General features: G+C 40.3%; 1 protein-coding gene across 4 annotated transcripts in view; it reads right to left on the bottom strand.

Annotated features, from left to right (window-relative positions):
* XPR1 (xenotropic and polytropic retrovirus receptor 1) overlaps positions 1-14,895 on the bottom strand; it is a 114,618-nt gene that overhangs the window by 27,142 nt on the left and 72,581 nt on the right. For all 4 annotated transcript variants that reach the window (XM_075710316.1, XM_075710314.1, XM_075710313.1 and 1 more), the window contains exons 3-4: positions 9,805-9,906; positions 3,838-4,061 (exon numbers count right to left, since the gene is read on the bottom strand). In XM_075710316.1, the coding sequence (XP_075566431.1) occupies positions 3,838-4,061; positions 9,805-9,906 (326 nt within the window). The remainder of the gene's footprint in view (positions 1-3,837; positions 4,062-9,804; positions 9,907-14,895) is intronic.

Raw genomic sequence — 14,895 nt, 5'->3', positions numbered from 1 at the left:
TGTGGGCCTCAAGGGCATAAAGAAATAACTTATTTTCAGGGAACTACCTAAACCTCATATTCCCTGAAAAGTCATATCACTGCCACTTCCCTCCTTAATGCAGGAAGCAACAACACTCCTGATGAAACCTCACTGAAGATAACTAACCTTTGGAGATACTCAAAACTTGTATGCTTAAAGTTGTTTCAAGACACGCTCCCTCTGTCTGGGTATGCCTTACTGCACACGTCCCAGCTACTGCAACTCTGGATTAGAAGTAGTTGTAATGAGCTCTTAACAAAAAATACAAAGCTGTAGAAAGACCATGTTTTGTCCCAACTACCAGAGTCATTGCCAATCCTTCAAGGTGTTTTCCCTTCTGAAACTAGGCTACTGATTTCCAGTTTCTTCAAACTTTACATGGTTTCAAATCAAGTTCTCCAAATAAGTGCATTATAGAAGGGAAATCCTTGTACAACGGAAAACTTGTGAAAGTTTTAAATGCTGCAGATTAAGTCCAGCCAAGTGCACCCCCGTAACAGCATCCTTTTTCACAGAGTACATTGCACAATGACTGCAAAACTAGTTTAGACTTGCAGACGTGGGAGATGTAACTCTCTAGTCTGTCGAGATAAGCACACAGTGCTGCATTAAAACATGAAATAATGGTTGATTTCCAAGTTATATATGAGCCCTGACCCAAAACCCTTCTAATGCACAGTAACTACGATAGGCAAAGCTCATCGCACTGCAGGCAACTGCTGTGACAAGATGCTTTTGAAATCCTGCACTTCATTATATAGAAAACGCCACTCAAAAGACTCAACGTTTCATTCAAGCAAGAGCAGGAATGCAGACAGACCATGGCAAGATTCACTTCTAAAAAAAGCTTAGAAAGTAGCTTGGAAAGAAGAACAGAGAAAACGACAAAATCCAATGCCCTGGGGAGAGGCACCAACTACTCGCTGAAATTATTTTCAATCTAATTATACTTAGAGTGATTTAATACCAGACCCCTACCGTTTAGGTGGGGAAATGAGGCTAGGGAGACAGGAGCAGGAAGCCAATGCATTAACGATCTGCATTACTGCAGACAAGAGACTTTAATTACTTTCTATTGGAAAAGGCAGCATTCCACTCCAGGGAGAGCAGACCACTATTTCAGAAATTTGAAATTAAAGAGATGCAACAAAATGATGATTTTGGTCAGAGATTTTTCTGTAGCCTGAACTAACATCACTTTATCTGCCCCATGTGCAATCACAGCCTAACTCTGGTGTGCCTTGGCAAGTTGGTCACAGTTACATCAGACACCCTAGAACCTCTCCTAGTGGTGTTCCACCCTCTGGCTGCAAAAATTCTGCAACCCCAAAGTGCGTGATAATAACACTGCTGGTTTTTATCCACACAGGAACACACAGTGATGAAACTGTGAAACAAAACAGTCAAATATAATTTACACGGTCGTAAGTTTTGTATTTCTTGCTATTCGTGATGCTTTTATTTGGCAAGGGCCTTTCTCCAAGCCCAACTTCCATTTCTGCTGGATACTAATCAAATCCATTGAAGTGAACCAACTAATGGTATGTTTTGTCATTAAAGGTGAAAAACCCAAACAGTGCAACTTACACAGTAATATTACGCAAGATCAAGTAGGATCAAACAGTGGACTCAAAAATATTTGCTCATATACAAGTGCATCAGGAAATGCACCAGCAAGGCAAATGCACAGCAGTTTAATAAGACTGATTCAGCCTCCATTATTTGTTCCACAAGTGTACTATATTATATATAAAGTATATACTTAATTTCTCAAGATTTGTTTGTTCTAAAACACAGTATTTCAAATAAATAATTTAATTTATATATGTACATACTCTAGAATTATATATTACTGACTCTAGAATTATATATTACTGTTAGCAATAAGAAGTTTCATCATTGGTAAGTTAAAAAAGTAACAGCTGCCCTGGAGACAAGTTATAGTTTCACTTGATATTTAGTTTGTGTACCTTAGGATTGAACACATGCAACTTTTGCTCTTGCTTCAGTCCTAACAGACGGAGGAATTTGCTGGTAACTTTATCTCCTACACAAAGGCCTCCGCTACGTCATCTTCCCACCAGGTTACTGTTTTCCCCCTCCGAAACAGCAAGATCTTGAATACTCCTAAGAAGTGATTAAGAGTAGTACTCTGGGGTTTGGGTTGGTTTGTTTTAGTACTTGTATTCTTTGTCCTCAACTTCAAAACCAATTTGAACTATTTTTTCTCATTCTCTGTTTGAAGTTATGTTATGGAAAGAGGCTCTGCTCCTTTTGGAAACTGAAAGCTATCAAATCCAGATGGGTTTTACATCAGTATTTAGTATACATACAAAAGACCTGGTAGCAAAAAGCAAAAATATAAGCATGCAAGATTCCTTTCTTCACTGATGCAGAGTAGGAAAAGATTTTCCAAAGGAATGATCTATGTCATCCTCTATTTAAATTCTTCATCAAGCCTCAGAAGTTATTTCTGTAACCAACAGTAACAGCTTTCTTTTTTTAAGAGTGAAGAAATCACAGCAGTAACACTGCTTCACTCCATACCTGAAAAGCAAAGGATACTCTACCTTTCCCAGGATTTTGAACTGGAAAGTCTCTCTAGTAGTTAAAGGGCTTTATTGAGAAAGCCATAAATAGTTTCTGCAACTATAAAACCTGTGTTCAGGACTCACGGAGGGGTGTCAGTTCAAGCAATGAAAATAATGTTATAATGTTCGTAAGAAGTGGTCTGAACACATCCCCGTGAGCTTCCCTTGAAGGCAGTCTGATGCTTTTTCCAATAGAAGTTGGATCAAGATTTTCCAACCTGGAAACCCAGTATTAAAGCAAGGTAATTCTAGTTGAGGCATCTGGAGTAGGCGTTGGCAGCATATGCGCATGTGCTCAAGGACACAACATCATTTTAGAAGAGGTATAAACACTCAGAATTTTGGAAAAATTAAGTTTTGTCGATACTGTGGAGTGGTACTCAAGTAATTCTTATGGTGAATTTTGTTTAGTAAAATTCTCCAGTACAACACTGGCAAAGATCTAAATACAGATGTAGCAGATTTAAGTTAAAGAATTTAAAGTTCAAACACTCTTATTTAACAAGGTAAAACCCCCCACAATAAGACATTTAAAAGCACTTCAGAGCATTTAACATGGAAAGACCTAGTCTAGCAAAAAAAGGTCTTAACGGTTTCAGATTTTTGTTTCAAGATTTTTTTGAACTAAATCAGCATCTGCAATATTTACCATGCCCTTTCATGCCAGAAATCCAAGTACAACTAAAGATTTGTTTTTTCATACTTCAAGGCAAATGAGCCTGTATCCTACAGAATTAAAAACATTTTTTTTTTTAATGGATGTTTTTACAAGAAATTCTGATATAGCAAGGTCACAGTCACTACCATGGTAACGCCAAGAGGAAACAGTATATTAGTACTTCAAGTTTCATTACAAATATTAGATAAAAGAGCTTCTTCCCCAACTTGCCAGCTCCAGCCCTGCACAGAACAACACACTACAGAAGAAGGAGGCCCCAATGTGACTTCATGTCCTGGCCATGCCTGGGTCAAGGGTGCTGGGGTCAGCCAGCCCTGAAAAGGAAGAAGGAAAGTCCTTCTGCAGGTCAGCCCAGCATTTCTAGCTCGATAAAAAGCAACAAGATGTATGCTGCTAGCTGCTAGGCATCTGCCTTTTCTTTAAAAATATTTAGGGACCCCAAAATAAAAAAAGAAACAAAAAGTTGGCTTGAATGAGGCAACTCAAGGATACACAAAGCACAGAGACATTTACACACAGGGCTTTGTAAAACCACCTTGCAGGTACCTGGTAGTTCTGCAGTAAGATGAGGCTGAGGTAGAGCTCGCTGAAGGCCAATTTCAGATCTTTGATATTCCTATGCTGGACACGCTCTTCGTGGGACAGGTGGAAGACCGGCTTTCTGCGCCGCTGCAGCGTGGAAGCCCCGCTGGCTTCTTTCTGTGCATCCAAAGTTGACTGTAACTCAGTCCGAAGAGTAGTAAACCTGCGCTGAGCTTCTGCAAGCTTTTCTGTTAGCAAGGAAAGGGAAAAGTCAGATGAGAGGATAGCAGCTTGCCTACGGAGCCCATAAGAAGCACTATACCTTTTCCTCAAGTAATGTGCCTGGAGATAAAAAGCACTGCATTGAATAACCTACTGCATGGCCTTCCCCCACTAAGCACTAAATTCAACAACTCTGCATATTTCTCTTTTATGAAGCTCCTTCTCGATAAAGGTTTTAATGCACTCCTATGTAAAACATACATGTTCTCAAAAAAAAAAAAAAGCCATCATGTCAAACAGGTCTTATTTAATATAGTCAAAATCAAGGGGCTGTCCCTTCAGCACAGACTAAGGCAGCATTAGACATGAACTCAGACCTCTCGACTTTCACCCTGGATCTGATTTCTAGAGCATGCTCATTCCAGGACCATACAAATACCTGTTACAGATGGAAGAAGCCCAACCTGCACAGCTGCCGCCTGCACCTAGGGGCTATAAACGAACACAGGGATGCAGGGTCAGGCCTCCCCACACTGGCAGAGCTGTAGCTGGAGGCAGCCAGGCAGATAGGGTCTCATCCAAATACCAAAGCAGTGACCGCACGTCTACCCTGCATGCAAAGGAAAGCTGCTTGCCTCTCTCAAATAAAGCAAATGCACAAAAAAAACATTAGAAAACAACCTGTTAGACAATATTATGAAACTTGACAGTTAGTAAGCAAAGCACTTTTCATATCTGTGCACTCACTACTGACTATGTGTTTACTATCCTTTTATATGACAGTAAGGAAACCAAAGAAAAGAAAACACACTTCAAATGTGCCGCTGAATTTTGTTGCTCAGAGAGCAATGCAAACCCTCTGCCAAGCTCCTGGTGACAGACAAACACAGCTTCTGCTTTGATCAGGAGTTACAACACCACTTGCTGCTGTACATGATCCGCTGTAATAATTTATCCCTCTTTTCCTCAGTTTAGGCTCACGCAGGTTAGAAGCATTGCCTCATTATTTACTGATTAAAGGGACAGTCAATCTGAATTTAAATATCATTTTGATGTGTCTTCAGAACAAGTCAGTCTCTCTTCCTCACATCTCAACTATGAAACAGGTGTTCCTTTAAATGTGCTGCTTTATGTACTTTCAGAAAATAATCTTTTTGGCTAAATAGCAATCTTTTTACGCTAAAACCAGCATAACTGACACCATTATCTTTCTCTTTGTTCTGTACAACTAGTTCCTTCCAGGCTCCCCCCCCCACAGCCCCAGTTACAGCTTTGGTATCTCTGTTGATAAACCCTATCGCAGACCATGGGTGCTGGTGTTGGCCAGTAAGACACTGAGCTGGCTCACAGCGTGGGAGCAGACAGCTGGGAGCTGGAGCCACCTCCACCCAGCAGGACACACACACCACGCACCAGAAACCATGACCCAAAGCTCTGCCCGACAGTCTCCTGGCTGTCCATTTAATTCTCTTCATTAGTATCTTATTTAACAACTTAATGGTAATGCTCAATTTCTCCCCTCCCCCCCCCCGCCCCCCAAAGTAAGATTTACTCTTATGGGAACAGTTCTGACCTTTTCCTCAGTCTTACTCAATTCTGGTTAATTTTCAGAGCAAAACTCCTCTGTAAATAATTTTACAGTGCTCTGCATAAGATATTTTCCAGAAGAAGAATGCCTTTCCAAACAGAAAATGGGGATCAATACAGAAAAATCAAGTACAGAGGAGCCTGAAACTCTCTATAACTTTCTTGATCATAAACTTTAATAAAAGAGGTTTTGAAAAAGACAGGAAAGGACAACTCCTCTCTGACAACTTCTACAGCTGCAAGGACTCCACTGAACAGAGGCAATGCAGCCCACGGTGAGAAGTGTCTGCCCACAGCCTACAACCACCTAATATTTAACACACACAAGGTCAGACTGCAAAACCAATAAACTCTCCCCACTTTGTGAACTCTCTCGGGAAGAAGTAACAGATATCTATTAGAGTAGCTGAAAGAATTAAAAGCCTTCATATAAATAAAACTTACAAGTTCACTCTCTATATTCGAAATGTCACATTAAACCATCTGTGATACACTGAGATTTATTTTGGATCAAGTTATTAAATATGGAAGAGTTTAAATTTGCATCTTTCAATTTAAAGTACTGTTCCATTGTCCCTATGTCCAGAAAAATCTTAAAAATCCATCAGCCTAATAACACAATATTTAAAGAAAAGACAACCCTTTGAAATAGTTATAAAACTGCTGCTGCAATTTTCCTGTTTGCAAAGCAACATCCACAAGAAAAGCATCATCTCCAAATACAAACATTCTTCTTAATTATGCACTGCTGAAAAGAGTCATGTGCTGTCTTCTATACAGCCCTCTCCATCCATCGGGGAGGATCACCGTCCTCTGAGGATAAGGCTTTAAAGGCAACTGACCCAGTCCAGTGGCAACTGACCTGCCACTCTGAGAAATGGCAGTCCTGTCACCTTCTTCTCCCTCCTGCCCTCTCTCTTGCACCGACTCCAGTTATCCAGTCGACAAATCATTTCATCTTGTTAAGGTATGATTTTATCACCAAGATTCATTGCAGAAGCAAAATAAGACAAAACGTGTGCTGCTATTCTTAAAACCTCCTAGGAAATTGCCTGGGGAAATGGCAGAGTAGAAATTAAATTTCTCAGCTTGCAACTCACTCCAAAATAATTGAAAAGACATTCACCAGTATGACTAATTTAGCACTCCAAAAAGTGACTTTTAAAAAAAATGTGCCACTCAAAAGAGTTAGAAAAAAGCAGCATACACTTAGAAACTGGAACCACTCTTGTTGTGTTGCAGCATTTTGCATGACCTGATGCCCACTGAGTCCTCAGCTCAAGTGTAATCTCATAGCAAAGATGAAGGAGAAATCTAAACCCAACAGACTTCAACAAAAGTGCTTGCAATAAAGAAGCAGCTTTGCCCCAAAAATGCTTCTAGATCCTGACTAAAACCCACCATCTAAAGAGTTATCACGTCAACTATGCAATTCCAAGTTGTTTTTGACTATGTTTTCGACGTTTAAAGAAAAGTTCATACATGAGGATCATGAAAAAAAGCCTATCACACCAAGGAGCTAGTAAACTTTCCCCTATGAGTTCCAGTTTACCTCATCATGGTTGTAATCAAAACCTGTTTCCCCAGACAGGAGATAATCAAACAGCCCATACTTCCTCACAGCTACCCGGCTCGGGGCTCAGGGCTCTGGGCATTTTAGGCAGGCGCTTTTAGCACTCCTTCCTTTTCCTACTTGTACATATTATGTTCAATATTTTGCTTACCATTTTAAAGCCGTGGCTTCCTACAAATCATAAAACCAGCTCCTAAATTAACCACAAAAATGTTACTAGCTAAACAGTAGCCCAAGCAGATCCTGATGATGCTAATTTAAACATTTAACAAACCTCCCCTCTAGAAAATCCTAAACACAAACCAAAACTGGCCACAGAGAAAACTTTAGCACTTGAACAGGCATTCCTCTACTGGCACCATCTGAAAATTTTACTGCTATTCTTTTTTCTTTCAACTGAATGTAGATTTTCTTGAGCGTAGTCCAAATAATCACAAACTGTTTATCAAATGAGATCTAGTTAATGGCAATTTTCCTTCCTACAGAGCTGGGATAATGGTCTGGGGAATTAAGGCTATGTTTGATGAGAGCCAACAATCTGAGCACACAGCGCAAGGCCAAGGCATTTTGCAGCAGGCACTCCATCCCCCAGCGCTCCAGGGAGCCGGTGAAGAGCTGGGGTGCGGGAGCAGCCCATCCCCAGAGGAGGGGGTTGTCCGTGCTGTGGCAATCCCTGGTGATGCTCACTGAGGATCCTTCAGCACAAGGAAAGACGACGAGGAAATGAAGCGGAGATCAACAAAAAGCTTAGCTTTCTTGAAAATGGGCAATATTTGTTGTCATAAAGACAAGCATGCAATAAGCCATATAATAAGCCTAATAATAAATAGTATGTACCAGGTCACAATCCAAGCCAACACATGCCTGGAGTTACAATAGGGTCCAATGTGACATATTTCTGACATGATCAAGAAGAGGAACCACTGATGGAACATTTCTTGATGTAGCTTAACATTAATAACGCTAATAAAGGGTTTCCATACTATTAAAGTCACGTCGCTCTTCTGCAAATAAAAAACTTATTTTAATCTTATCACAGGAGACTTTCAAATTACATGTATTCTCTCCCCTAACTTTTTGAAATGACAGCAAGTTGAAAAAAGCAGGTCCTCATTAGGGAAAATTATAATCTGTATTGTGCATCTGAATTGACAGAACTTCCTCCACAGAGTCTAGCTCGCAGTACACAGGATCCAATACAACTAGAAAAGTAAGATAAGTTTCTCAGCATAAAAGCCTTACCTCAGACCTGGGAGAGAAGCAGAACATCTCACAGGGAAACAAAACTGAGCAATTGTTCTGAGTTAGGTACATACGAATTGCATGTAGAAAAATGCCTATAAAGTGTAAAACCCAGCTAGCCTAATAAAACGTATCACCTTTACTTACAGACTGCCCCTTGCCCTTGACACCCACTCTGGCTACAGCAAAGCACCACCGCTCCAGGGAGCCAGAAGAGCAAGCACAGCCAGCCCAAGAGAGGTTTACTTCCCTAGATGGAAGCTCAACAGAGGCAAGCCGCAGTGCAGTTATTGCATTTGTTCTATGATTCTATGATTCTGCTTTCAGCTATTCTCATGTTCACAACCCAGATTCTGCTAGCAATAAAACAGCTAGCAATAAAGTCATCGCCTGATGGTTATTAAAATATTTTGCACAAACTTTATCTTCGTTACCAGATTACAATCAGAAATAGAAAAGGCCACCATATTGTGCTGCAAAAGCCTGTTTATAGCACCAGGTTAATAAATCAACATGTTAGGAGAAAGTATAGCAGAAGTCAGTGCATCATTATATCCATATTTAAACACTTTCCTAGTTGGAAACCCATTTTAAACCTTACCAAAAGAGGCTGAAAACCAGCTGAAGTGTAATGGTGGGTGGAACCGGAGCACACTGTTACTAAGCCTTTGGTAGCAATATTACAGGGTGAATTTCTGATTATCCTATTCTAAAGTTTATTTTCAAAACACAGAGTGGGAAAGCAAACTTTCTCAGGGAAAACAACAAACAACAGTACTTTGACATATGACCCCTAGGAATCCCTACTCTTACCACCATTACATTTTTACTCAATTTACTAAACAGGATTTTATACACAGCCAATGAAAAATTGCTGCTGGCCAATCTACTCCAGAAAGTTGCAAGAGCTTACATGACAGTTAAGTGCTTAAAAACCTGTTGGACACATCAAGACAGCCAAGTTACCATACACAGGCAAGTCCATGATAGCTATTCCTGCACAAGCTCAGTAAACACCAGCTAGGGAGCTTAGCACACCTAAAATATGCACAGGAGACTGTCACCATGGATAAGCTGAGTATCTGTGCCCTGTATGTAAACTGCCACTTAAGAGCATCTTCATAAGGTTCAGCAGGATGCTATTGCAAAGCAATGAAATCACCTGCCCTACGTTCTCTCTCCATTCAAATACCACGGTTTAGCTCCACATCTGTGATTAAACCAGAGCAGTTTCCCATATAAACCTGCCCTATAATTACCTGATGGTAGACCTGCATGACCACTGTGGTTATTCTGAAAGTTTGGGAGCTTCAGACTCTTTTTGTGTTGCTGTATTTTCCACAAATATACACAAATAAGCACCTTACCTGAATAGAAAATGTTGATTTTGGCAAGTTCTTTCTCACAGGTTTGGAAGAACTTCTCTTCAAACGTGGCAAAACACCTTTTCACTGTGTCCTCATCTGTGTCTATAAAACAAAATAGAAAAAAAAAGTTGTAACAGAAGAACATAGGAACAATTTTAAGTGGCTGCCATGGAAATATTTCTTCAGAGTAAATCCACCTTCTTTGTCATGCAGAGAAAGAAGAACAATCAAGTCCAAAGGGCTCCGAGGGAACACGTATTTGGCTGTAAAAGGAACTGCACCAAGATAGGGAAAAACCCACATAAGTAGAACTGCACCTTGACCAAAGTTCCCATCACCTTTTTTTAATCCTTCAAGTGCTATTGCAGATGTCATGTGTTTCGTTTCCACTTCCTAACCCAGCTTGTATGTGACTGTACATGTAGGGCCATCCTGGATCAAGACTTTGTACCTATAGGAATCTTTTTTAAAAGGCATCTCACATACCACCACAAAGTCAGCCACCCTAAAGCTGCACACCAGTGGAAAGGGAAGACCATGCCCCATCCCCGCCTGCCCACTCTGCTGCCTCCAGCATCCTGAAGCCACCTCTCTGCTGCCTGTGAAACTAGCACAAAGCCACACAGCCACTGCAGGGGTGGTCCCCCTCTGCACTCCCACATCACGCAACCATGCAATGAGCCAGATCAAGGAAAGATCTTCCAATGAAAAGAAAAGCAGATTAAGTAGCAGCATAACCACCCTCGACATGCTACCATGGCTCTACGTCAGGGTTAAATTCTTACATTTATCCACCCAGAAGTTGTTCTGCTCTCCAGTCTTGGGCGCTGGCAAGTTCTCCAATACAAACTTTAGCGAGAGCAAACCTCCTTAACAAAGATTGGAGTTTATGATGGGGGTTTGTTTTTTCTTGCCTGGATTTCCCGTAGCAGAAAGCCAAGTACCATCAGTGTTGCATGTTCATGCCGTGCCCTTTCCAGCTTCTCCAGCACTCCCACCATTACGTGCTTTGTGCTGGGACTGGCATGCAGGTTCAACCTACCACAGGCACTGGTCTTCCTCTTGAAGAACAAAACTGGCCATGAAAAGTATTCATCCCAGATTAGCAAACAATTGTATTTAGAAGGAAAGTGCCAAGCTTTTAACTGAAGGCTTCATTTGACCTTCCAGAAGGACTCACTGGCTTCCCACCTTCTCATCACTGTAATCCTTCAAATACAAACATAGCACCACAGCAAACTAAAATCTGCCCAGCAAGTAAAAAGGAAAGCTGCGTGGAAACTACCTTCTTGGAAAATAAAATCTCTCTCTTAGAAGCAAAGTTCAAAGCAAGAGGCCTAAATTATGTTATGGTGATCATGATCAGATCCACACTTCTCCCCCACTGCTCTGGGACTCTTAACTCTTTTGGAAGAATTAAGTACAATTCTGTTATTCAAGTCAGATTTTGCAACTAAAGCAGCAATTTGGTCCCTTTGTTATTATAAGGAATATAGTGCAGCACCTCCAGAAGTGCAGAATTTCAAAGACAGAATGAATTTTCTAATAATTAAGAAATTAGTTTAATGAGTAAAAATTAAAGAATCCACACTACAATTACAAATTTTAGTGCTGTCAATCATCTGTCCCAAATGTTCCTAATGCTGAAATAAAGCAGACTCTTCATACCCCCATAGTTACAGTTTCTGAATTCTCATGCAGTCTTCCAGACTAAAAAAGGTTAGTATTACTACAAAGAGGGAAAAATTAAAATTTTATTACAGTCTTGATAAGGTCAAGAAACAGAATTTGAAATACATGTTATTAAATTGAGATGACGACTGTCTACAGAAAAGTTTCACTCACTAGCAGATAAACAGTCTGGACTGTCATAACAAAAAAACCCACCTTCTCTTTTAGCATTAATTTCTAGGTAAAAACAACCTCAAAGTAGTATTAATATATATTAAACTTTTAACATTTAGAATTTCCTGATTTTTACATTTGTGGCACTGATATTAAACACCATAAACCTACAAACACTATATTAATGTTTTAGTGGGTTTGTATAGAAAGAACAAATAACAACACAAGCCTGCAGGGGCAACGTTGGAAGAAGTCTATCTTGGAGTTTCATGATGCTTTAAAGAGTGATACAGAGGATGGAAAAAAAAAAAACAAAACCAAAACAAAAAAACCCAGTCCTGCACAGATGACTGGTGTTTACAACTCCACCATCCAAGGGCTTGTAGAAAAGAATTTGCAAGGGCTCCAAAGACTGTTCCAAACTCCAAGTTTTGGCTCCCGGGGTCCCTTTATTATCTGACGATTATACTTGCAGATCCACGGCTACTCCCAGGGACGAGGGCTCCCTCCCTTGTGCAAACAAACCCCAAAATGACAGGGCTCCAACTCTTCTTCACCGCAGCAGCCCCATGGTGTCATTACACCCCTGCTCGAGGTCACTGGCCTGATGCAGACTTTGCAGAACCACACACGCGTGTGCCTCAACCACTCCTGCTCAGCTTAGGGCATCAACACAGATCCCTCTTTGCGGGCAGCCTAAGACACCAGAAGGACAGAAAATAACTCTGCTTTGGGGCTGGCAATTTCTAACAGCAGAGTCACAGCAGTTGCAACATCCTACCCTGGGGCCCTACCAGCAAGGCCAATCTGAACTTGCCTGTGAGAGCCCTAATCCTTGACCCAACAGCCACTAGCGTGGGTGGACAAAACACAAACGGGCAGGTGAAGCAACAGAAATTACTACGCGATACTTAATATGCAGAGAGTTGATTCACTAGCTGCCTGAAACTTTTCAAATTGCAGTAATCAGGCAGTATCAAAACAGAGCTGACTTAAGGAAAGACCTGAAGGGCAAATTCTTCAGCCCAAAGAGTCTGCACATCTCTAGCAGAAAAGCTTACCTATAGATGCTTTCTGACATGGGGTAATCATCCTTTCCTGCCTTTAAAAATAAGTCATGTAGAAATAAAAGCACAGAGGCTCACTGCTTTTGTGCTTTGGAAACACTGAGCCATGTCTATCATCACTTGTTTCTAGGTTTCAGTAAGTTCACAAAGCAAAAGTAAATCCAAGCAAATTTTTAAACTTCAGTCACTGGAACTATCCAAGAACAAAAAAATCTCATCAGGAAACACAGTATACTTTTTGTCCATGAAGTCAAGCATGAATATTTCTAGACAATCAAAATATCACCTTTTAAGATAGCAAAAAGCTCAGCAAAGCAACGTAGTATTAAACTAACATAATCAATGCCAAATAAACTAATAAGTATTTTCTTGTACATTACTGACTGCTTCAGGAAATGATGTGTTAAACTGTTTGACTGTATGTGAAGTTTAGAAAAGGAAAATGGGCTTTAAAACACAAACCACTCTTGGAAGACCTTCCAAAAACCTTGAGATTAGGAATTCAGTTCCCTATTTCAGCCTCAAAACATCGCTGACTCAGAAGAAAGCAAGTTCTATATAAACTATTCAAAATCCTTCTCCAAATGTCAAACACCTTCTATTTTGCAGACCATACTGGATGCCAGCTTTAAAAAAAAAAAAAAAAAAAAAAAATCAGGATTCTCTGTGAAGAAAAGGTTTCCCTTTGGTCCCATTCCCACTGCAGTTCAGTCATTGAGCTGCAATAATAGACAAGTGCTGCCAAGGCTATTGCCTTTATTTATTTATTTTTCCCCCAAGGCTAGGACAGAACAATGTTTTTTGCCATGAGAAAATCACTGTGCCAGAAACCGGCCTTGGATTCAGAAACTCCATGACAACAGATGCTGTTTTTAAAAGGCATCCAGCTATTGCTGCCAAGAAGGGCCAGCGGTAACCTTCCTTTTGTTCTTTTTCTATAGCCCTAATACTCCATTTCGCCTAAGCTCTACGAAGTTGCCATGAACAAGGTTGCCAAGAAGATAGTCTGATCAATATTGCAGCTTCCCGACCTCATATTCCTATGCAATTGCCTGCTGTGAATAAAAAAACATGGTAAGCCTGAAAGGCTTTTGCTTTTACTTGCAAAGCCAAGTGGTAAACCACCAACAATCTGGATGTACTCCCCTGTCGCCACACTTTCTAGTTTGCAGAGAGTTCAGATGCTGGCACATCTAAAATAGAACCTGAAGTTGAAAAATTAACATGCAAGTTACATTTCCTGCACTGTCCCAAGCACTCATTTCTCAGTGCATCTGTGAACTGTTCATTTCATTTCTCATTTTCTGCAGCTGTAGTATATAGAAAAAAACATCATCATCCCAGGCAGCTCTGCTTACTCACTCCCATACAAGAAAACAGACAGTAAAAGTTTTCTTTGTTAGAACGTTGCCCTCTAAAAGTAATCATTAAAAAGAAAAAAATCCTTCAGTCTTATCATGCTGAATTTTAAGGGGTATTTAATTAAAAAAGATTAATTAGCTTTGTTATGAGATCAGCAAAGGTGTAGTTCTATGAATCACCTTCTATTTGCCACAAAACAGTTTTGTCTGAGTAAGGTTATTTCAACACTTCAGCTAGAAAGGAGGCAATTCGTTTATTTGGAGTACTCTGTCATCTATTCAGTAAAAAAAGTCAAACTCAACATTGGCATTAAACACATCAAATCATACTGAACAGGTGATCACAAGATTAACATCAGCACCATTCTGAATACACTAAACTTTTAATATTTTCCACACCCTGTCCTTGGCCTCTTGCTAAGTAAAAGCCCTGTACACATGGCTCAAATAGGTCTGCAACAACAGAACTGTGCTCTGAAAAATTAACAGGATTTAAAAGACAGTTTTCTTGTTCCTGGGTCTATGAAGACAGTAACTGCTTGTACTTCTAGGCTCAGTGGCATGTTTGGGGAAAAAAAAGAAAAAAGGCCACTTTTATTACCACTCTCAAAATTCTAAAAAAGTGGGTCACTATAACGAAGACATGTATCTGCCTCCGAAGGCCCCATCAGTTTTGTCCGTCTACTCAACCATCACAGTTTTCTAATATCCTTGACAATTATACAGCACCAGGACTGTACTATTTCCCAACCTTTTACACAGTACAGCGAAAAAATTTTACAGCTAAAAATCAAACTGTGCATGTGCAGTTCATAAAC

This window comes from Pelecanus crispus, chromosome 5, assembly GCF_030463565.1.
Source record: "Pelecanus crispus isolate bPelCri1 chromosome 5, bPelCri1.pri, whole genome shotgun sequence".
Classification (NCBI taxonomy): domain Eukaryota; kingdom Metazoa; phylum Chordata; class Aves; order Pelecaniformes; family Pelecanidae; genus Pelecanus; species Pelecanus crispus.
This window is presented reverse-complemented; position numbering and strand designations above follow the sequence as displayed.